General features: G+C 39.8%; 1 protein-coding gene across 2 annotated transcripts in view; it reads right to left on the bottom strand.

The window, feature by feature from the left end:
• BRINP2 (BMP/retinoic acid inducible neural specific 2) overlaps positions 1-24,801 on the bottom strand; it is a 179,311-nt gene that overhangs the window by 58,385 nt on the left and 96,125 nt on the right. For both annotated transcript variants that reach the window (XR_014175046.1, XM_081948966.1), the window contains exons 3-5: positions 15,810-16,000; positions 8,169-8,368; positions 3,914-4,019 (exon numbers count right to left, since the gene is read on the bottom strand). Coding sequence is in view for 1 of the 2 variants with exons in the window: in XM_081948966.1 (XP_081805092.1) it covers positions 3,914-4,019; positions 8,169-8,368; positions 15,810-16,000 (497 nt within the window). In the remaining variant the exon portion in view is untranslated. The remainder of the gene's footprint in view (positions 1-3,913; positions 4,020-8,168; positions 8,369-15,809; positions 16,001-24,801) is intronic.

The raw sequence follows: 24,801 nt of genomic DNA, 5'->3' as shown, positions 1-24,801 counted from the left end.
ATTCCCTTTTTTTTTCTTGTAAAATTTTTAATTTTTCCATTTTCACAATATATAGTTACATGTATACTATTCCATAGCCAATATCATTTTGCATTATTAAATGTTTACATCAATTCATCTTACCATCAACTCCCAAAACACAATTATTTAACTCTTCTGCTCTCCATACACCATATTTATCCTTATCCATTTCTTCTCCCCCTCTCTCCTCCCCCTCCCTATCTCTGTTCTTCCCTCTGTCATCCTTCCCTACTCTACTTCCCCCTCCTTCTCCTCTCCCTCCTTCCAACTCCTCATTTCTCTCCTCCTCTTCCTTGCCCTCTCTCCTATCCCTTTCTTCTTCTCTTGCCTCTCATCTTTTCTTCCCACTCTTCTCATTTATTTGGTGTATTTCAGCTACTGAGCAAGCTCCGTTTAATATTGATAGTATTTATAGTTCCTTTTCGATATACATATTTCATTTTAACATCCTTTCTTGAAAAAAAATATAACAAAAAAGTATACATATATAGTCATTGTACTTTTAACCACCACCCCAAGCCTAATTTTGGTCGAGATGTAGACCTGGTTACAATCCCTAGCTATTCTCATCATTATCTTTATATAAGTATACATCCTTACATGCCCCCAATTTGTGATTCTGTCTTAAAATCTCAGTAATTTCCCATTGCAGATAGATTCCATGTTCCCTCTCTATTTTTCCATAACTTGGAATAAATTATCCTTAAATTGTCTATAAATGACACACCACGCTGTTCAATGTTTGTTACAATTCCATTAATATATTATGTAAAAAACAAGCAGTAAACATCTCACTTTATTCATCATCTTAAAATTTCTATGTATACTGTATATCCATGTCTCATATATTTTAATCAATGTTTAGTTATCCTTCTGTTATCATTTTCAGTCAATTCACAACTCAGTTTAATTATCATGTGTAAAAATGAAACAGAAACCTCTGCTTTACAACCTCCCCATATCAGTTTCATATTTATCCATATTCAATATATTTTTCTTTCCATTATTACATTCAACCAGTTAGCAACTCCATTTTATTTTTATATTTAGGAATAAAACCCTTATCTTACTTTATATTTTCCCATATCTAGATATCTGCTTTTTTCCTAGTAAGTCTTTTGTCCCATTTCTCTGTTCCTGTCTTCTCCCTTTTCTTTGTTTTAACACCTCCACTCCCAACAATTTCCTCCAAACCACCCTCACTCAAGTATTTTATATTTCTCTTTGTTGAGGCATAGCCTCCTACTTACTTTCTTTATACCACTCACAACCTTCAAAACCACTTTAATCTGCTTCCCCCCCCCCTTTTGTTGGGACATCTCATCTTTTACAATTTTTTCTATCCCAATGCCAAGACCGATGGGGTTTTTGTCTGCTTTTTATTTTCCTTCATTTCTCCTCCTTCATTGTCTCCCCCCCCTTCTTCTTCTTTGAATTCTTCTTTAGATCTCTGCTTCCCTGGGTTCAAAATTCTATTTAGGCTTAATTTTAATGATTTTACTGATTTATGCATATTTTTTATAATTTCACTTAGTTCTTCTAATTCCCAGTTTCCCATGATGTCCAGTTACAAAGTTATAGTTAGTTATACAATCCTTGTTTCAGAGGTCTACTCCACCTTAGATTTATCTACTTCAATTGCTGTGGAAAAAATGGGGGCCATCTTAATCTTTTGTTCTTCCTTGATATCCAGTTCCAAGATTTCAGTTAGTTGTACAAATCTTGTTTCAAAATTCTGGTCCACCTTAACTTTAATTAAACCATCTACTTTGAAACCGGAAGAGAAGCTAACGCCATATTAATCCTCCACAGCAAGAAAAAAAGAAGTGAGAGGGTAAGAGGAAAAAACCCCTTCATAATTCCCAGGTCCAATACTTGTTCTTTGCTTCAATCACTGCTCAAAATAAATCACTTATAATAAGTTTGTAATCAGCCAAAAGTTTTTCTCTGCCTCTGCTTTTCCAAATTCTGATTTATGGCAGCTGGTTAATTAAAACTTCCCGCACAGTCAAGGTTAAATTGTCTGTTATCAGTAAGAGGACATGCTTTTTTTTTTCTTGGTTATATTAGCTGGAAGAAATTCAAACAAAGTAGAAGTATTGGCTTCTGTTTAAGATCCAAAGCCAAATTTAGAGTTTATAATTGGGTGGGTTTAGAAGCTTGTCTGCTTTCTATTCTACTGTTCAAAAGCGTTTTAAACAAAGAACTTTGGGGGGGGGAGGGTTTACAACCCTCCACCTTCCTTTCTTTGGGGAAAAAAGTCCTGATCTGATCATCAGTATTATTTATGTTCTCAAGATTTCTTTGCCTTTTCCAGATTTAATTTATAATTGTGGGTTAGATAAATTTTCTTACCAGGCCTTTCATCTTTCCCAGTTCCTGCCTGCTCCATTTGCTTGACAAAAAGCCAGCATCTTGTCAGCCATGTTAATGACTGCCGCCCTGACTCTGATTCATAGGCAAATCTCTAACTCATGAGGGATCAGTTGCTTCCCTCAGGGTCTGATGAGACGCTACCCTTCTTTGCTCCCACCTCCAGTGGGGATTCAGATTCAAAAGAATCTGGGAATTGGATTGTCAGACAGGGTTCATGTGAGACTCTTAAGAGCCCACATACCCCATGTCTGTCCAGCTGGAGAACTTCCTGTCGACTCCAACTCAAAGATTCCTTTATTAGGTGCGCCAGCAGCCCCAGCAAAAAGTTTCTCTCTCAATGCAGACTAACAAGTCCGTCCATCCAGAAGAGGAATAGTTGTCTGCCATATCTATTCATCTCCACCTTCTGCCTCTTATCCCCAGAGCTAGGGTGGGGCTTAGCTAGCAGTGGTGGCTCTTCCTTCCCAAGGATTTCCACTGCTCTCCTCTTCTCTGCCTTTTGCACAACTGTGGATCAGGCACTTGACCCAGCTGTTCCTCCTCTTCCTCAACAACCACCTCCAGACCTGAGGGTGTTGACTCTCCATCTGAAGGCTGATGGACAGCCCAGGCTCTACCTCTGTCTTTCTCTCTGCCAGCTCCATTCCCTCTCCCCCCTCAGAGTTCTCAGGCTGCCTTGATGCTGACCCTGACTGCCTCATCTGATTCGGCTGCTGGAGAGGCCAGCAGCTGACAGGCCACAACTCAAACACACACAAACACATACACATTTTGTGATTTTGTTCCTGAATATGTGATGCATATGCCTCAGCCAGATACTGTAACTGGTTGACTGTCTGGTTGACGAGATAGTTGAGTCTCCTACTTAATTTATATGATCAGCATCTTCACACTTTGAGTGAGACCAGTAAAGCTCTATTATCTTCATTTCCCTTGAGATGAGATTGCCTCTGTCCCTGTTGACCATTCATAAGACCTTAAGAATTTTGCTTTGTACTTGAGCTTGTACTTGTACCTGGGTGCCTGGGCATAGATTAGATCCTGCCTGGCTGCTTTGTGTTTTGTTTGTTTGTTTGTTTGTTTGTTTGTTTTATATCATGTTTGGTGTTTTGACTTGTTTTATTGTAAGCCACCTAGAGTCACATAAAAGTGAGATGGGTAGCTACATAAATCAAGTAAGTAAATAAATACTCCATATGATAGAATGCATTAGGGAAGTTTCTGTGTGGAAATTATCTTGGGACAGTAAGAGTTATAATCATAGAAGCCATAATTTAAATTGCAATCAGTGTTGGGAAAAGATGCTGGCATAGTACTGCATATCCCCCTTTTAAGCACATTGCCCCATAGCTTCCTAAGAAAGAAAGTTGTTTCAGACAGAAGAGCAATACTTTGCATTAAATGCATTTTAATGTTCTTTGTAGCAGTATATTACAATGACACACAAACATTACAAAGTGAGTGTCCAGTGACTAATGCAGATAAACAGAGCAGGTGAAAAGAGAAATATCCTTACCAAGTAGCTGAACCTTGTTTTCTGGGCTTTGCACAAGAACTGAACTCACAGAGTCAAGGTTGTCATAATTACTGCAGCCAAGTGGGCCTGTCCTGGTTTCAGTAACCTAAAAATGGGAAGCATATAGCTTTAATGTAAGTAAGTAAAACCTAAGTAAAACAAATAGAAGGTAACCCATTCTGATTCAAGGAGTTACTTAGATTGTCAGGAGGTACTTTTAATTGATGAAAAAGCTGGCAATGGGAGGCAGCAAAAACAGTGAAGCCTTTAGAATTCAGTGATTTAACCAAATGCTTCATATGGCTGAAGGGTACCAGCCAAAGGGTGCGCTTATTAAAAGATTATGGGTAATGAAGTACAGCACACCTGGTGGACAGGTGTTGAGGTAAGCTGCCTTATATGGTTTCATAAAGTTAGACGTGGACCACAGAATTTGTGTCATCATGCCATTGTCTCCTCTCTTCCACTTACACCATCCTGCCAAGGTGGTGCCGTCAGGTATACACATACTCTCTGCTTCAGAAGAGTCAGTTCAGATCCTATTTCTGAATTCTGAACTACGCTATGTGCATAATCAACAACTCATTGATTCTCTAGTGATTTTCCCCTGCTAACATATATTGTCTACACAAGCTTCATTCTTCATCTGATTCTGTTTAAATGGGCCTGCATTAGTGTAGACCTAACTGGTATCTAACTGGATCAAGTTGTAACTGGATCTCAAGAGTCTCTTGTCTGATTTCAATATACGTCTTCCCATTCATTACTGAAAATTCATAATTGCAAAAAAAGTTAGAGACATTCCCTTCTGAATGAAGCCATTCCTTTCTGAAGAGCAAGATCTTGCCTCTTACCTATTCTCACTGCCATCATGAAACAACATTCCCATTTCTTCCAATGTCATTCTTCTTTTCTACTTTTTCTACATCAATCTTTATCAACATCACTTGTAAAATTCCATATCCCATTGCAATAATTTATGTATATTAAGTACATGAGTATAACACTTTACTATTACTTACCAGATAACATAATTTATTCTTAGTAGAAACTATGCATTATGAAGTAGTATAGGATCTACGCTGGATATATCATAGGCAATACATAAAGTGTCACCACAATTAAAATATCAATAGCAGTGAGGGAGGGAATCCCTGGATTTATCGTAGGCAATGCTCAGAGGAAGGGTAGCAGCTGGATATTTATTTTTTTCAAACTGCCATTTGCCTTTCAGTATTGCTGCAAAACTGGTTAATGGTTTGCAAGAAAAGGATTTATTATTCTGGACTGTGTTGGTCAGATTCAGATCTTACCCAAGTCCTAAACAAACACAACTAATATGAAACTACCACATATTTCAGGAATCACTCCTATTTTGACTTTAAGAGGTTAGCATCCTGGTTAGATTCTCCAGAAGAAGAGGTTAGATTCTCCAGAAGAATCTCAAAATTGGCGCAAAATCAATAAGATTTATTTTAAAAATGTAAAGTTCTCATAGTCACCCTATTGTGAGACTTTGTGCAAGAACACCCCAAAATTGACTGATTACCGATAATTTCAGTCAATTAATCTTTTTTAAAATGAAGAGATGAAAAAATAGCCATTCATTGGTGTAGAACAGGAGTATCAAACTCAAGGCCCACCCCAGCCCACGGGGTGCTTAGATCTGGACTATGGGGCCACCCTGGAAACAGCAAAGAGCAGCCCGCTGTGCTTCTGCTGGCGAAAACAGAGCTTGGGAGCACTGCATGTCCCCCCCCCCAGCTCCGCTTTGGCTGGCAGAGGGTTGCAGGAGGCCATCGCAGCTGGAAACAGAGATCAGGGGCCCATTTTCACTGGCAGAGTGCTTGGACCACCACAGGTGCCCTGACATGAGTGATGTTGAGCTGGCCATGCCCACTCTGGCCATGCCTACCCCACCCCCCCAGGTCAAAGACAACCCTGATGTGGCCCTCAGTGAAATTGGGTTTGACACCCTTTGTGTACAATATTAAACTGAACCTCTAACTTAACTCTCTCTCAATTGGTTCAGAAGAATATCATGATTGATAGCATCAAAAACTAGTAATAAGTCCTGGTCATCTGATATGATTGGCTTTCATAAATCCCAATCATCCATGATGGAAACTAAAACTAAACACCTGATTCAAAACAGTTTAGATAATAAGATATGATAATGAGATATACATGGAACTAGAAATCACTCTGAATTAGAGTAAGTATGAAAATGAATGAGAGACATTTCTTTTGAAGCTGATATGGTGCAGAGTCATGTTGAAATATAATTAAAACAAAATAACCTTTGAAGTTTTTCTACTGTTACTTTTTATATTTATTACAGTTCTCTGACTATTTTTATATTGTTAATGCTGTTTATTTTGTTTTTATTTCTTATTTATTTTGTCAAATTTATTTGGGTACCATTTTGAAGTGGTTCTGGGTGGCATACAACATATAAACCATCATGGCTGCTTATACAGAAAGGCAGTATAAAAATAAAAGTATATTAATAAAATCAGCATAAAAATACAACAGAGTATAGTACTTACACTCTGGTCGAAATAATTTTAAATCTTTAAAAGTATCTTCAAATGTATATTGAGGTTACTCTCTATTAAGGCTATAAGTGGCATAATTTCAATATATTGCAATGTCTTTCTACAAAATAACTCCATACATTTTACACCCAGATAAAAATGCTAGTATAAAATAAAGATAGCATCATGCTTTTAAAGGCCATTAATGGTACACAGGAGAAAGATAGATTCTCTCCCTGGCAAGACTGAATCTGATTTTTCCTTCCTAACAAGAAAGTTGCACAAGAATATAAGTCCTTCCTGCTCAACTTACAATTGTTTTAGTGAGGCTTGTGCAGAAATATCTTCCAGTAGAATATTCCCTATGTTGACATTGCCAGAACAGGAAGGGAACATTTGCACAAATATATCCATCAACCCCAAAACTTAAAAGTGGCAGTAAAAAATGAGAAAATCCCCCACCACTTCATGCATATGAAATTAAATATAAAAGTACTTTGATATAGCAAGACTGGAAAAGAATGAAGTACATCAAGTTTGTGACAGCGCAAGAGGCAGCACTGCTTCTAAAAAAAGAAAATAAATGTGTAGTAATTGGCTTGTTGAGAGAGAAGATACCCCACCTGTACTTCCTTCTCTGAAATTCAGCATAATTAGCAAAACCAATTTCCCACAAATAGCATACAGTCAACAGTTAAGGTCTGACTCTTGTTTGCTATTCCTCCTGATTCTTTGGGAAGGTGGAGGAATAGAAATAGATGACTAACACAAAGTTTTATAATTGTGGAAATTTCAGGGATGGGAGTTCTGATTAAGCAACCTGAAAATTATAGTCCTGGCACACAGAGAAATTGATGGGGGGGGGGAAATAAATTGAGATGTGTTCTGTCAAATGCAGAAGAAAAAATTAAAGTAACCTGCATCCAACAGTTACAGTTTACTCTGGGAGAAATTGCAGGGTTCCATTCAAAACTAAAACTGTCTTCTTCCTAGCACATTGGGTTGAAAAGGGGATTAGCTGGCAAGGCTGAAAAAATGGGGAACGGATGGACCAGGAGTCTAACTCAGCATATAAATATAAATATAAATAAAGAAACAAACAAACAGACAGACAGACAGACAGATAGATAAATAAATAAATCAAACACACACACACACACACACACACACAGGGATTGCTACAAGCTTATCCAATGAATGGAATTTGTCTGCTCTACCAAATCCAAATCCCTTTCGTTGTCTATGGCTCAGACAGACAGCAACTTACAGTACATACATGCATCCCTTCATCTCTTCCCCCACTTATTTTGCAGCAAAGATGCCAGAGGAAAGAAGTGCCATTTTAAGTCTCTGTGTACTTGTGTTTTGACATTACTCTGTTTTGGAATTCTTGAGTATCCATTTGAGTTTAAATTCTTTTTATTCCTCGTGGTTACACCTACTTTTCTATCATGCCTGAGGGCACTCAGTAGGGGAGGGGGAACAAAACAAAACAAAAAGCTAAGTGTGGCCAAGTGTAAAAGGTTATTCATCTTTTTAACAGCTTCATCTGGTGCAAAGCTAGAGTTGTTTTTCTACAGGTCTCTTGGTTTTTTTTAACCATCCTCCCCAATTTTGCAACTGCAGGGTCTCAGTTATTGTTCAGAGAAATGGTTTTGCACAGAGCTCTTTCTCAAGGGCACGCTAAATCATCCTTACTTATGTGCCTCTAGATTTACCTTGATTGCAGCAGTTGCTATCTGGATATGGTGGAGACGTCTCAGGGTGCTCTCCCGATCAATGAAGTATGAGGCTGCCAACTGATGCAGTGTTTCCAAGGAAACGGTGGCGTTACTTCCTCCACTCCCTGAGAGGCTAGCAGCTTCTGCCTTCCGACTGAGCTTCCGTTTGTCCACAAAAATGGTTAAGGATTCTTCCCCTGTGAAGACATGAAGCTTTATGCTGAGTTGGGATTGTTGAGGTAATGGATACATTTTGCCACAAAAGAGAACAATGAAAAAAAGAAAAAAAATAGCAACTTACAACAGTTTGACTTACAACAGTTCACTTAGTGCAGGGGTGTCCAAACTTGGCAACTTTAAGACTTGTGGACTTCCACACCCATAATGCAACATGCGATCCCCCAGTGCGGATGCAAGCACAATGCGTGCCCCCCATTTTTAAAAGCTATTTTTCACCTTCCCCAGGCTCCAGAGGCTTTATAGGAGCCTGGGGAGGGTGAAAAGAGCCTCCCCCGCCCACCCGGAAGCTTCAGGGACCGTCCGGAGGCTTCCCTGAAGCCTTCGGAACACTTAAAACCACCCTCCGAGCGGAGGGTGGTTTTAAGCGTTCCGAAGGCTTCAGGGAAGCCTCCGGACGGTCCCTGAAGCCTCCGGAGGACCTCCGGGGGGCAGGGGAGGCTCTTTTCGCCCTCCCCAGGCTCCTATAAAGCCTCTGGAGCCTGGGGAGGGTGAAAAAAGCATGTAAAAATGGGGGGCACGCATTGTGCTTGCATCCGCACTGGGGGATCGCACGTTGCATTATGGGTGTGGCACACCCGCACACGACCCCCCGCGCTCCCCCCACTTGTGGCACGCGAGCCAAAAAAGGTTTGCCATTGCTGCTCTAGGATCAAATCAATAATTAGATAAGAATGTCTTGGAATCTCCTGGCCATGATGTTGATTCTTGAGATTTGGCTCCCAAGGGTTACTAGATGTTATTTTCTTCCATTTTAATTATTTAATTTCCCCCCTATCCCATGGCCCAGCCACTACCATTAGATAAATCTGAACTTGCTTTATTTATCCATTGCACATTAATTCATCATTCATTCATTCAAAATCTGTTCATTACAGTATGTTATGGTTAAGGCTGTCTTTGAAAACAGTCATATGTGTTCTGGCACTGGTTTCAATGGGTGGGGGGGGGGGGATAGCCTTGAGTCCTTTTAGGAGGAAAAGGCTGAAACAAGATCCTCCATAAAACTTTGAAGTATTTACAGTATGCAGTAGTTAAGCAATGTGTGTTTTAGCTAGCTATGCCTATCTATAGGCGAGCAACAATGAAGACAACTGTAAAATCAGCTCATTTGTCATTTCTGGTTCCTTGTACCTGATACTATAAATGCAAGGACCCAAAATGTTATAGTCTATCTACTAGAACAGTGGTGGGCAACCTTTTTTTTCAACTGAGCCAAATCTCGCCAAAACCACGATTGAAATTTATTTTGAGAGCCACATTTTTAAAACCGAAAATACATAGGATGGTACACTGTTTTTAGTTTCAATAAACTCTGGCATTTGAAGCATGCAAGTCTTAAAGCTGTCAAGTTGCAAGACCCTCGCACCCCCAACCCTTTAGAAAAAAAAAAACCAGGGTCTTCAAACCTGACAGCTTGAAGACTTGTGGACTTCAACTCCCAGAACTCCCAGAATTGAAGTCCACCAAGGGCCAGGGATCTGCAAAATTGGCTCTTAAGACTGGTGGACTTCAACTCCCAGAATTCTGAGAATTGAAGTCCACCAGTCTTAAAACAGCCAACTTTGCAGACCTCTGTGTTAGCCCAAAGACTGGCGCTGGGCGGGCCTTGCTCCCCCATTGGTGGAGCCCCAAGAAGCAAGGAGGGAGAAAAAGAGATGGAGGCCAAGGAGCTTCCCCCCCTGCCCCCTCCCAGCAAAAATCTAACCGGGGAGCTGCCCGCCCGGCTCCCCGGTTAGATTTTTGCTGGGAGGAGGCGGAGGGAAGCTCCTTAGCCTCCGTTTCTTTTTCTGCCTCCTCGCTTCTCGTCCCCGCCCGACTTCAGGATCCTCCCTAATCATTGTGGATCGAAAAGAAAAAAGGGAAAGGGGCGCTTGTTTTGAAGTGCCCGAGAGGAGGGAGGGGAGCGGGCGCTTCAAAACAAGCGCCCCTTTCCCTTTTTTCTTTTCGATCCACAATGATTAGGGAGGATAATAATCCGGCACACAGAAGAGCTGCATTAAAATGTGTAAAGAGCCGCTTGTGGCTCGCGAGCCGCGGCTTGCCGACCACTGTACTAGAAGATTATGGGAAATACAAATTGAAATAACTTGTTTAGCATCATTGCCTTAATTGCCCATTCACTTTCAGATTAGGATTACCAGATTGGGCTAGAAAAACCCAGATAATTTCTAGACAACAAATTGTTTTCAGTATTTTTATTGCCATTTTTATTCCAAATTGTCAAGATTTTTGTAATCCAAATCTAATAGCCATATTTCAAATGCAATTTGATTTAAAGTTTTCCAAGCCTGGGAATTTCATATTTTAATGAATGTGTTTTCCTTAACAAGTCAAAGATTTAATAAAAATAAAGATTTCCCCTATCCAGTTGTGTTCAGCTCTAGAGAGTGCTCATCTCCATTTCTTAGCCGAGGGAGCCAGCATTGTCTGAAGATGTTTCTACAGTCATGTGGCCAGCATGACATCATGCTGCAACATAGAATGCTGTTATTCTCCCACCAAAGCGGTATCCATTTATTTACTTGCATTTGCATGCTTTCAAACTGGGCAGGAGCAGGGGCAAGAATGGGAGTTGCCGCATTCCAAATATCATGCAGAATTAAATCAGAGTCCAAAGCAAAACTATCCTTAAATTTCCAATTTAATAAGTCAGACATGTTGGCACATCGGTGGAATCCCAAATCTAAAAGCTTCCTGGGATTCCACCCAGTTGAAAGTTCGTGATCTTTTCCCCACACCCGTAAATCCATCACATGGTCCAATCTTCTTTGGCCATGCTGACATCTCCACCCAGCTGTTTCCGGTCAGGTGCAGAGGTGCAGAGACAAAAGATGACCTTGGGCTTCTAGAAAGGAATGACAACAACACATTCCACAACTCTACTCCTTTCTATTCCCCCTCCCAACTACTACGCTAATGAAACAGCACAGTGAAATAATAGAAAGTGTGGCAGGCCAAAGATCCTAAAAGGAACATAACTACAGGCCTGACAGGGAGCTCACCACATTGCATGGGGCTTGGGTTTCAAACCCAGGCTGTCAGTTTTCCCACTAACAAGTTCAGCTTCTTAACCACTGAGCCATTGCACCTCCCAAAGATCTAACAGTCTATTTCACATTTGCCACAGACCCTAAGAATTGGGAGCCAACTCTGATTGTCCCCAAAGTATAGGATTTCTTCTCTGAGGAAGTAAAACTTAAGAAAGGGATCTATTTATTGTCTTTTCACATACATTTTAAATTGAGAAATTAACATTTTTGTATTTGCTTGAATAACAGATTTTAATTTATATAGGGTTGGTTAAGTTAGTTTCAGTTTTTAATTATATTTCAAAAAACAGAGATAGAAATGTAGGATTATTTTATTATGAATCTGGTGTTTACTCTCAGCAATACAGGTTATCTTGATTAGAAACTTTCCTATCAGACAATAGCATCTAACAGGCCTTTGAATGTCAACAGCATTTGTGGAGGTGGAAAATTCTGACTCTTCTGCAATTATCACATTCAATCACATTGCAGTTTCTTTCTTTGACCAAAATCCTTGGAGTTGCAAATAAAAATGGATCAATTTTTAATCCACAGGAAGCCTCTTTGAGGGATAGAATACCTGGTGTGGCTTTTAGCATTACCCAAAACACCTCTATTAGAATGTTTATTACAATCATTTTTGACTGAGAAGTAAACTAAAGTGTAACTAAAGTTACACATAGGCAAGAAAAACCAAAGGTACAAATACAGATTAGATGAAATCTGGTTCAAAAACAGTAACTGTGAGAGGGACCTTCGATTCCTAGTGGACGATCACTTAAACATGAGCCTTAAATGTGAACAGCTTTCCTTCAGAAGTTGTGAGTGTTTCATCATTGGACGTTTTTAAGAAGAGACCGGATAGCCACTTGTCTGAAGTGATAGGGTCTTCTGCTTGATTAGGGGTTGGTCTAGAACAGTGGTCGGCAAGCCGCGGCTCGCGAGCCAAATGCGGCTCTTTAAACATTTTAATCCGGCTCTTCTGTGTGCCGGGCGCCCGCTTCCCTCCCTCCTCTCGGGCTTCGGAGGGAAGCTTCTGCAAAACCCCGGCGAGACAAGTCTCCCAGGCTGTAATTTGGCGAGCTGTGCGCATGCGCCTGTTTTCCACGGCGTGGAGCAGCGGCGAGATTCTGGGCGGCGAGTGATGATTCCAGGGGCCATCAGTGGGGGGGCAGGGTCCCCCCTCACGTTCCTCATCTTCCTGGATGGCCCCCGGAATCATCGCTCGCCGCCCAGAATCTCGCCGCTGCTCCACGCCGTGGAAAACAGGCGCGTGCGCACAGCTCGGAAAATTACAGCCTGGGAGACTTCTTGTCACTCGCCCGGGCTTTTGAAGAAGCTTACCTCCGAAGCGTTCCGAGGGAGGACTGTAAACTTCCCTCCGAAGTCTTGGGAAGTTCTGAGGAGCCCCCCAAGCCAAAACGCCGCTGCCAGGTAGTTAAAAGTACCTCTCTGATTCGTCTCTGTCAGTCTCTCTCTGATTCCCTCTCTCACTCCCTCTCTCTGTTCCTCTCTCTGTCTGTCTGTCTCACTCACACACACACACACTGTGGTCACCTTGTTGAGTGTTCCAATCACATTGTGATTGGAACACTCAACAAGGTGACCACAGTGTGTGTGTGTGTGTGTGTGTGTGTGTGTGTGTGTGTGTGTGTGTGAATGAGACAGACAGACAGAGAGAGGAACAGAGAGAGGGAGTGAGGGAGGGAATCAGAGAGAGACTGACAGACAGACACACACACAGAGAGAGAGAGAGAGGGGGGGGAGGGAGGGAGAGAAAGATAGACAGACAGAGAGAGACACACACACAGAGTGAGTGATTAAGTGAATGAGTGAGAGACAGACACACCCACATACACAGAGTGACAGAGAGAGAGGAAGGGAGGGGAGAGAGACAGAGGGAGAGACAGAGACAGACACACACACACAGAGTGAGTGAGAGACAGACACACACACACACACACACACACACACAGAGTGACAGAGATGGGGGAAGGAGGAGAGAGAGACAGAGATACAGAGAGAGAGACAGACAGATAGACACCCAGAGAAAATGACAGAGGGAGACAGAGAGGGAGGGAGGGAGAGAGAGACAAAGAGCCAGAGAGAGAGAGAGAAAGAAAAAGAAAAAAAGAAAGAAAGTGGGAGAGGGAGATGAAATTAAAAGCAACAACATACAAACCTGACTTACTCAAACTATCCAAGGAAATGCAAGGCCAATGTTCACATTAGTGGTTGTGACTTTGTCAGTCATTGTCAGGATGTAATTTTCTCTACATTGTAAGGCAAATTTTACGGAATTTAACGTTATCGATAAATAATATCGTTCTAAAGTTTTTGTTTTATTAGTTGTGTTATTTGTATCCTCCCGACCTATGTGGATACTTGCATGCGGAATATTCTCAATAAAAACTTATTGAAACTAAAAACAGTGTACCATCCTATGTATTTTCGGTTTTAAAAATGCGGCTCTCCAAATAAATTTCAATGGTGGTTTTGGCGAGATTTGGCTCAGTTGAAAAAAAAGGTTGCCCACCACTGGTCTAGAAGATCTCCAAGGTCCCTTCCAACTGTATTCTGATTCTAAGATCTCCTGCTTCTGTGAAATGTCTTACTATATAGTAGAGTCAGATCCAATAATAATAGAGATAATTACTATACAGTGCATGGCACACAAAAACTCAGTTGCCCAAGTACTTGAAATCTTTAGCACATCACAGCATTAAAAAGGATGGTTAATGTGAGTAAAAGGGGGGAAATGATGTTAATCTGGCAATAGAAAAGGTATTATTTAAACCAAGCAATCACTCACATAGTGAAATATCACTAATTGTCTTTAGTCTCTTGGCAAGCCTGTTCTGTTGCTAATACTAGATGTGACTTATAGATTTTTAAAAATCCATACCGCTGCTTTAAGTCCTTCTTTGAACTATGGCTTTAATCAATAACAAATCCTCTACACCAATGAATCCTAGTATGATAAATCCTTAGAGAAAAGTGTGAACTGCTTCGCCTGCTGCTTTCTGCAGCAGTTCTCTTGGCCGCCATGCTTTACACAGCCTGAAGCTAGAATTACGTCTTTCTCTTTTGAGGAAGTGGTCATGTATCTTCACTCTCCCCTCAAACCTCTTTTTCGATAGAAAACGACATCTTGTCCAAAGTTACAACTCTCTTTTTAGCTTTTTATACATTAGCAAATGGGGGGGAGGAAGAAAAATTTATGGAAATCCTCTCCGAGGCCAGAAAAATTATTGAGAGGAGTGAATGTTATTTGGATAAAGCACTGGATCATTCATTCATTCATTCATTCATTCATTCATTCACTTACGTGTCTTCCACTCAGTATTGAGAAATACCTGCAATTTCTGTGGCAAGATTTCAGAAGTGGTTGGCCATTCCCAGAGGGCCCTGACTGTGCAGTAGTTAGAATGCAGTAATGCTGTCTATTGAATTGCTATTCCTGAGCTGGAAAGAGGGACCTGTCAGCTGAAGTGGGAGGAGCATTCTTGAGCACAGAGCGTTGTGGTACCAGTTGGAGGGTGCCTGAAAGGAATGTTGTAATGTTGCATATCCTTCTGCCTCTAATTCTAAAGAGGTGACAGTAATAGAAATTGGAGTTGCCTTAGACTATTCTAATGTTTCATATTCCTTCTGTCTCTAACTGATTCTAAAGAGATGACAGTGATGGAAATCTTTGCCAACATGGTTCTGAGGCTGCAGACTGTGGTTCACAGAGGGAGGTTGTAGGGAAATGTTATGAAGACACAGAGCCATGACACATCTTTCCTGAAGACAAGTGCCGTTCCCTGATGGGGAAAGCAGTTATGTGATCATGACAGATGTTGTCAGGATGTGACACTGCAATAGGTAGAGGAGAAGCACTATCTCTATGGGCAATTGCTATGAACTACAGTTTCTATGCAATCTTCATATATTCTTGCCATTTAGACAACTGATCTGATTGTGCCCTGGGTCTCTTCATATCTGTGCTTTAACATGGCATAACAATTATTAAAACTGGATTGAGCTGCGTAGTTGCAACCCTGTGCATGATTACTTGAGAAAAAACCCCACCTAAGGCAGTGACTCTGTTTCCAAACACATATTCAGAAGATCCACATATTATGCACCAATGCTTCCAAATAACTCCATGCATGCCTTTTTGAGTCCTTTTGTCTCATCAAAGCATATTTAAAGAGTAAATGATATTCATCTTAATAAACAATTTGAACTGCTAGAGCTGTTACAGTTAGGCTGCGCCTACTGTAAATGCTTCAGGAAATATATTTAATATAATATAATCTTTGCTGATGCAGCTCAAGTATATTGTTTATGAGTTTAATGTATGAACAGAAAGCTAAGTATTTACCTCCAAGAGTTGCTGAGAGAAGAAAATGGGTCCCGTATTTTTTAATCAAGTTCTCTGTGATCTGTTGAAGGCTGGGCCGACGCCCCAGAAGACGAATGTTGCGGATGAATTCTGGAGCCAGAGGCAAAGGCAAACTGAAGAAATCTTTTCTTTCCAATGCCAAGTTATTGACTTTCCAACGAGCAAATTCTCTGGAAGAAAATAGCAAGACAAGAATATAGGGAAGACTAACAGTAAACAAAGCAGATCACACCCAGGAGGCTCTAGAATTTATGTAAATCAAAAAAGAAAGAGAAAATTTCTAGCCCTCAGGAATAAGTAACAGGTGGTGGTGTAAAAAATAATTTCCTCAATCCTGGAGGGATCTCAGATTTTTTTTAACACAACTGTTTTTAAGTAGACTTTAAGCGCTACATGACATGGAAGGAAAATAAAACTGGAAACATATTTAACCTACTGAATATTTTTCTAATAGAAATGTTCAGCAGACCAACTTCACTGCTGAATTGAGTGCTTGATTTCTATTTTCTTCATGCAGGAAGAATGAACTCAATGAAGTCAAACTTTATTACAGTCAAAAACTAGCATAAGAAGGGTGGTGTACAGGAAATTAAAAAGCATAAAAGATACAACAGAAAATAGATTGCACACAAAAAGCTAAAAAGCATACAAACAAAACTTTAAAAATATTATAAAAGGAATGGTTGAGCAGTAAATGGATATAGAAGAGCATGACAAACTAAACCTATTATAATACAGAGCATCCTAGGTGCTCATTAAAACTGATTTACAGCACAGATCATCCATCATTGGATGGATTTTAAGGGTTACTGTACAGAACCTGGCAACATTGGATGCTGTAGAATGGTTGGTAGATGAGAGTAGCAGGGAGGTGCAAAATCGTTCTGGGCTCCCTGTGTATCTATACAGTAATGATGAGGCTAATACAAATGCCTCTGTAATACAGGCACCGGAGAACTACATGTTCTATGGTTTCTACGTGTTGAGAGCCACAGATGCATTATCTTTCCAGGTAGGAAATCTTGCTGTATCAACCTTGAATGACAGCTAAGAAAAGAATGTGTCATCATGCCAGAGGAAAGCCCTTGGGTGGTTAGGTACTTCAAGATTAGTTACGTATGTCACAGAGAGACAGAATATCTCTTGGGTTCAGTGGCAGTAAAGGTTGAAGACCTGGCCAGGTCCATTTGGCGCTTTGCGTCTGCTACACACTGTTTAATGAATGCTATGGCCTGAACATATTGCATACTAAATAGAAGGCCTGGAGAGAACCCCAAGGATGAAATTGTAGTTGTTGCTGTCTTTTTCCTTGTTAATTGAGAATCACCCTTCATAGTGGAGCAAGGCCAAGGTGAAGAAAGAGTAGTCTGAGACAATAGTTGAGTCTCATCACCTATACTGAAGCTTCTACTTTCATGAAGTCTGTTTTAGGGTGGTATTAGAGACACAGTTTGGGGTTTGAATGCTTAATCTTTGAAATCTGGACTGAAAAAGTTGTAATGGGACACAATTGGAGAAGGGGGTCAGCTGGGCACCATAAAGAAGTTGTGCTATTAGCTTAGCTTCAAATACTGCTGGTATATAGTGGCCATCTCTTATCTTGAGGAATTTAAGGATTGCAAATTCTTATCTGTGCATTTTCAGTGATGTTGTCTTCAGGGGATTTCCTACTGTTGGCAGAATATAGGACTATTTCCCAAATATTTGAAACAGTACACCTGCTGAATCTCATGGCCATGTATCCTCCATTGATTCTTAGACCTTTGGCAAGTACTTTTTGCAAATCTTGTTTTTCTCATACTTGAGTTCTAGCTGCTCATCCTTGCAATACTGCCCTAGTGGTCTCAGTGCTCTTTTAAGGCAACAGGTATTCTTGAGAATATTACTACGTCACTGCCTAGAATAAAAGAGAAATGCATCTTCCAGCCAGTTTGGGGGAGTGAAAATTGAGGTAATGGTCCAATATGTACTTGATACAGAATTAGGAATGGGGCCAATATGCAGCCTTGCTTTATGCCTTTCCCAGTTCCGATAGCCTTGATGAGGCAGCCACATTGAAGCAGTTGATGCCATGATGGGAGAGGAAGTCAGTAAAACATGGATGTCTGGTGGATATAAACCACCCAGCCACATTCCAGGTTGAAAGGATGACATTATGCTGGTGAACAAATACTTAAATGTGGAGCAGAGGCATTGTACCCTTGGGACTGGGTGGGTGATTTTTGCAAGGGTAGAAAATATTAGTTGACAGTTGAGGCTACTATAGTCATGTCTCCTTCTGTGGGGGAGGAGGAGTGGCACAATAGGCTTCACATTCTTCTCTTCCAAATGTATGTCCATCGGGAGAATCAGTGCAGCATGGGCAGTGAAATGTGGATCACTGGCAAGCAAAGATCCCAAGCATTCTTTGTGGGTTGTCCAGTGTTAAGTGGAAATGAAGGGAATTGTTTCTTCTAAGAGTCAGGTTCCTATGGGCCAGAAGAGGCACCTTAGTTTTGGAGGCAGATGAAGTTAAATCTCCAGACTGGGTTTCTGTATTGTTTGGCTGAGCTTTGTTATATTTACAAGCTCTTTCTTTTGGTTAACCGCTGCTTGGGATTGCATGGGTTTCTTGAGAATTTCTGGTGTAAAACTCCCAGAGGAGTCACTGTCAGTGCCACTTTCACTGTTATTGATGAATCAGTGTAATGTGCTGACAGCTTTCTATGTGTCTTGGTCATAGAAGAGGCAATAACATGAGATAGTTTAGAGGTTGAGCAACTCAAAGGGGCAGATGAATTAAATTGTGGTGGACTTCCATATCACTATCAGCACTGGGAGGGCACATCAAGATTGTTTTGATGTCAGCAAGTTTCCCCCCCCCCCCTCAGATTAATGAGTTCTGAGTTTATAGCTTCCTCTTTTGAAGTTTGCTTAACCTCTTTGCTGCTGCCAAGGCTGGCAGATTTATTGCTTTTGGAAGTGTGTGTTTTTATGGATCTTATCTGCAAGTTCATGACCTTTTGTCACTTTTCTAGTGATGAGGTTGCTGACGAAATCTCCTTAAAGACTCTGATGGTTTGGAAGTGATAAGTCCGCCTGTAGGAATTTGCTCATTTGAATGAATCTGGAAGGGAGAAAAGGCTGAGAAAAAAACCTAAAAAGATCCATTTGGTGTTTCTTACACTGGGCAGATAGTGAAAACCAAGTGAAAGCCAATTGTTCTGCTTTGGCAGTTTAGATCTAAGATAGGGAGATCACAATAAACTCTAAGTTGTTGAGTCTGTGGGCATTCCCATGATTTTCTAGAAGGAGTCACGTTTTTCTGTACCACATGGCATGGTTGACTAAATTAACTACTTCTGGATGCCTGGATGAATAGGCTGCCAGAATGCTGACTGTGGCCAGCTTCTGCTGCAGTATTAATTCCCAGGGATTTGCAGATCAAGGGCTTGTTGGAAGTCGCCCACCTTGGCTGCAATTTCATTTAGCTGTTGCAATATGAGGGTCAAAATTTCTGCAGACAGAAGGCAGACTTCATGGGAAAGGTTTAGTGATGTAGTTGGAGGGAGATGCAGGATGCGTGTCTCAAGCAGTTATTTCCCTGCTGTGGGGAATGAGACAACTCACCACAGCCAACTTGCTGCAGGACAACTTGCCACAAGACAATTTAACAATTCTATTTAATTATTTAAAATAAATTTAAAAATATATTTTAATTTTTGCCATTCACATTTCATTCTGCCCTCCTTTTGCATCCTTTCTTTAATGATTCTATTCCACCATTTCTTTGATATTAGTGTAACACTTGTCCTGCAGCAATTTGTCCTGTGGTGAGTTGGCTGTGGTGAGTTGGCTGCAGCAAATTATCATAGACCCCTGGTGGGAGTCGGGACAAATTTGGGCTGAGTCTTTGAAGTCAGGGAGGTGGCTTGTCGTATGATTGGGCTCTGTGTTGTCATAATCTTTGGAAGTGAATGGTTCCTCAGGCAGATTTTGTTGTTGTTTGTGCAATGGGGGAGATAGGCATTAATCCTGGGTTCTGTGTTTCTTTGTTTCTCTGCTTGGTTAGATTTATGGGTCCCAGTCAGTGGTGGGTTGCCAATTTTATTACTACTGGTTCGGGCGCGCAATGTTTCTGCGCATGCAGAGAAGCGTCTGGGCAGGTGGGCAGAGCCTCCCATCACTGCTACTACCAGTTCACCCGATCCGGGCCAAACCGGCAGCAATCTACCTCTGGTCCCAGTGTCATTTATGGGGCTGGTCTGAATTATTTTGTCTAGATGACATTTTGTGGGTGTAGAAGTAAGCCAGATAGAAAAGGCCTGTCACAAGCCCAAAGTTTATTTCAGGAGCTGTTTGTGTCTCACTAAGTTGGCTCACCCTCCCAGGTAGAATGAAATAGGTCTACAATGTTGAAAACTGATAAACATCTCAGTTGGCACCAGGTTAATGGACCAGTGACCTACTTCTGAATGAAATAGTTTTTAATATTACTCCTCATTGTCCCTTTAAGTTGTTGATGTTTCTAGAATTTTATTCACATCTTTCACCTCTGAGAATGCAGAAAAATGTAACATGCCCAGTTTAAAAAACTTGTGCCATATGTGGAATTCACATCAGAGCAGTATAATTAAAGTTAAATTTCTAAGTAGACTGATTACAGGTGGAGGGGGGAAGCCTCCTTCAACCAAGTAAGACTTCCTTCTGATTAGGCTAGGCCTGCCTGCAATTCCATTCCATGCTTGTCTTTATTTCAAACAAAAAACAATTAGATGCTATCCCAAAGGTGAGTGTACAACTTGTCTGTTGCATAAGGACTTCATAAGCCTAAGACTCCAGCAGGACATGAATTGTGACTGACAGACAAAAAAATGACATCATAAAATATGACTTGATTTCCACATAGAAAAAGTGTTTATTATAGATCTGGTGGAAACAGCAATTACAAGCAAATGAATTTTCAAAATTATAAAATGGGTAGGAATTTGCAGCTAATAATCTTAGCATTCCCTCTCACTTTTCATTTGGGGTTTATACAGATTCAAAGCAAAGAGTGACCTCGAATGCTGGGGGAAAAAATCTAAGTAGGTTGAAGCCTTGTAACAGATCTTGGATGGGCAACCACTAATGAATTGGGGAAGTCATATTCTTGCTAATTATGGGGAACTGGAAAGTTAAAAATTATTGCTAACTATGTGCCACTTCAGACTGTAAAGTAGAAAATGATAATGAGGGAACTTCTTTCAAGTAAATGAATTCTGACTATTAATAAGAAAAGTGCTGAATAGACAGCTTGCCAATGACAGCTTATCATTCCTGTTTATCAAGGAAGAGCAAAATGGGAGAGAACTGAAACACGCCATCAGACTGCTCTCATATGAGAAGTAGAAAGGGAGACTTTGTTTTCCACAATACGTAAGACTTGGCAAATGAAGTTTTTTAGATGGAACATATTTGTATATGGGAAAAATGGTACTTTAAAAATAATAAATTTATTATGGCATAAACTTTTGTGATTTTACAGCCATTCTTAAATGCATCTATAGTTGTTAAGAGTGATTGTTAATGAAAGATTATTAGATTTGTTTGCATATATTTAGTCTTTAACTAAATATTACACAAAGTGAATAGTTAGGCTTTAACTAACAATTAAATAGTCTTTAATTATTCAGCCTGAGGACATTACTTCTCATGCTATCAAAACTTATCCCAGAATAAATGCTGTCAAACAGATCAACATGGTTAATGCTCCTAAAAACATGTTTGCAAGTAGCTGATGAAAGACATATAATTTTAAGATTTTAAATTTTATTTCTTAAGTTAATCACAACCTATCCCACTCACATTTATTTTTAGCCATTATAAATATACTTACAAAAATAACTTATTTTTATGTTTTAGTCAACATATTAATTATTCAGAAATAATTCAGCTTTTTATCTCTTTTTCTATAAAATAACTAGAGGTTAAAGAACAAGACATGATCCCAGAATGGATTATCATAAATTGGAATGGTAAAAGTAGTTTTATTAAATATCTGTCTAAGGGGAAAAGGATAGCAAGAATTACACACCAATTCTTTTTTTGAGAATCAGGCTAGATAAAAAATGAGTACTTCTAAAACTTTTAGATAAAAAATATCAGATAGCAAGATTAGAAAAAGCATAGCTTGGAGAAAGACATTTCTGAATAGATCAGGGTCCACTGAGCTGAATGGAAAGGTGATCTTACCAGTGTAAAGTAACTTCATAGAGTCTGATTTAAAATCTTTTTTCAATGAAATAGAAAGTACTTTTTGAACTTTCTGAAAAAATTACCTGAAACACCTATTGTATGTAGTATATGCCAGCCAAATGATCAAAATATGTGTCAAGGCAAGCATTGAACAGTGAAAATTATACTCACTTTTCCTGTTTTTATTGTTTAAATATATCTTCAAGTGAATGCATATATCATGTTGCAGCTGCCATAAATTAATTAAATTAAGACAATGTGCAGCCCTTTCTCTTAATTAGCATAATTCATTTAAAAATAATCTCTGTTGCATTCTTCTTTTTGGACCCAGAGAGAAGAATTTGTTGCTATACAAAGCAGGACACCTCTAGTTCTTGTACTGCATCTGAAGTCAAATGCCTGTTTTACACACAATAGATCCATTAATTCATCCCCTACATTTTCAGTTTAAAATGATAATCAAATGTCAGCTTGGATCTGCAGGAATTTTCCAGAGGAAAGATGGGGACAAAGCTGCAGATGAAATGAGCCTGTAATTTGCTACTGCACAACTATGCATTTTCTTGCATGTGCACTTTGCTATTTTGACATTTTGGAGTCCAATAGTATTAAAGCAGCAGAGCGTTGCATCCAAATTTCACACAGTATGATCATGAATTCCAATGCATCTTTATTTGGAGTGAGGGATCTTAAAGGAACAGAGAACAAGCTCCATTTGCCATGGACCTTCTGCTCAATCTTTATCTCAGCAACCACACCCACAATGGCATCTGAGATAGAAAAAGGAAAAGTTCCACAGGGGATTTTTAATCCTTATTCCTAGCGCCCATGTTTTTCATGAGGGAAAAAATGTGTTTAACAAAAATTTAGACAAGCATCAGCTGTCAGACATTTGGAGAACAATGTAACAATCTAGCAATTCTGTAGCTGTCCTTTGAGGTCAGCTTCCGTGTCTCTACAGATATAGCCCTCAACTTACAATCATTTGTTTAGAGACTGTTCAAAGTTATAATGGCACTGAAAAAAGTTATTTATGATCTGTCCTTACACATATGACCATCGCCAAGTTTGGCCATGTATTCATGGCCATTGCAATGCTCTAGGCTAGGGTCAAGAGACTGACATTTCCAACCTTCCCAGCTAGCATCTGACAAGCAGTCAATGGGGGAAGCCAGATTCATTTTACAACTGTATGATTGCTTAAGAATAGCAGCAGCCACAAGAAAAAGATTGAAAAATAGGGTGCAACTCACTTAACAACCACTTTGCATAGCAATGGAAATTCTGGTCCCAATTGTAGTCGTAACTTGAGGACTACCTATATTTCATGTCATGCTAAATATGGCTTAAAAGCTACATCGGTAGTTATGTGATTAGTGTTTACACATTCATCTTGGAACTCTGCATTATTTCTGGCTTTGCCAATCATCCCTTACTCCCTTGCTCCCCTTCTATCTTCCCCAATCAGACTTAATTAAAGTGTTTGCAAGCCATTGCCTGGCTTTAATTACCCTGAAATTTTCAAAATTAGAATGAAATTGGCTGATCATTGTTTACAGAGGCATTGTTTGGAGAACACAGCAGGCAGTTGAAATCATCTTCATGCCAGTCACCAATGTGAAGAGTATGTGCCACCTCTGAAGCTGAGGTCTGGTTGGCACATACCATAAGAGTTCCTTCACAGGGGGCAGATGTTAAGTTGATATATGTGAAATTACTGAGTGTCAACATGTTTCTCTTTGGCAGAAGCCTCAATGCACGGAATCCCTGTTCTGATTCATTGCTTTCTTCTAATTCAGTCAGGCTGTCATACTGTAGAAAGGGACATGTCTATCCATCACAGGAATTCTTCATCTGTGTTGGATGGAGAAAGAAGGGTTGTGTTTACATGAGGCATTGATCTGTAATCTAATAAAAAAAACCAAACTTTAGCCCTATCAAGGTTTGTGAACTCAACAAATCTGATTAATTGGTGGCTCAACATGTCATGCAAACTCAGACAAGAAGAAAAATGGGATTATGTTAGCCATGGGCAAGGGATCTGTTGAACACAAGTAATGCCTTCTCCAAAGATGCATGTGTATCTTTTTTGCAGTGCAAAAGAAAAAGAAAAAGAATCAAGGATAATATATGGAAAGCCCTCATCTCCAATCTCCCAGACAGAAACCAAGCAGCTGATAGACAACAATAACTGTCAAGACATACAGTGGTTGGAAAGACAGCTGTGCTACCCCATTTTTCAATTTCCTGAATATCTCCAGATCCTCCAACAATGACCATTGTCATCTGGCAATGTTACATCACTTGACTCAGATGGGGTTTATGTAATATACTAAGTCATAGTTTGTTTAATCATGTTTATTGAATAAATTACCTTTGGCCATATTTACTGAATATGCTATATGCAAACAAATTATGTGATGGTTTAGAGGGCAATGGGTAAGCATTTCTTATTTCTTTCCATATCAGGATAGTCCTTTGTATCCTACATTTATTCCCTAGCCATTCTTGAGCATTTAATTTGATCCACATTTTTAGGACTTGTCAGATTTTTTATTTATTAAATCATTTTGCTGCCCATCTCACTGTATTATACCTTCTAACATTTGAAAGGCTGCCCATTAAAAATTAAAATGTAGACAAACTAAGTGTTTTTAGAATAGCATATGTTTAGAAATGTGTACCTTGGGAAAAATACTATTTAATATGAAAGTAAAATGAAAATGTCTATTTGAAATACAACTTTTGATATGGT

This window comes from Natrix helvetica, assembly GCF_964273705.1.
Source record: "Natrix helvetica genome assembly, chromosome: 3".
NCBI classification, from domain to species: domain Eukaryota; kingdom Metazoa; phylum Chordata; class Lepidosauria; order Squamata; family Natricidae; genus Natrix; species Natrix helvetica.
This window is presented reverse-complemented; position numbering and strand designations above follow the sequence as displayed.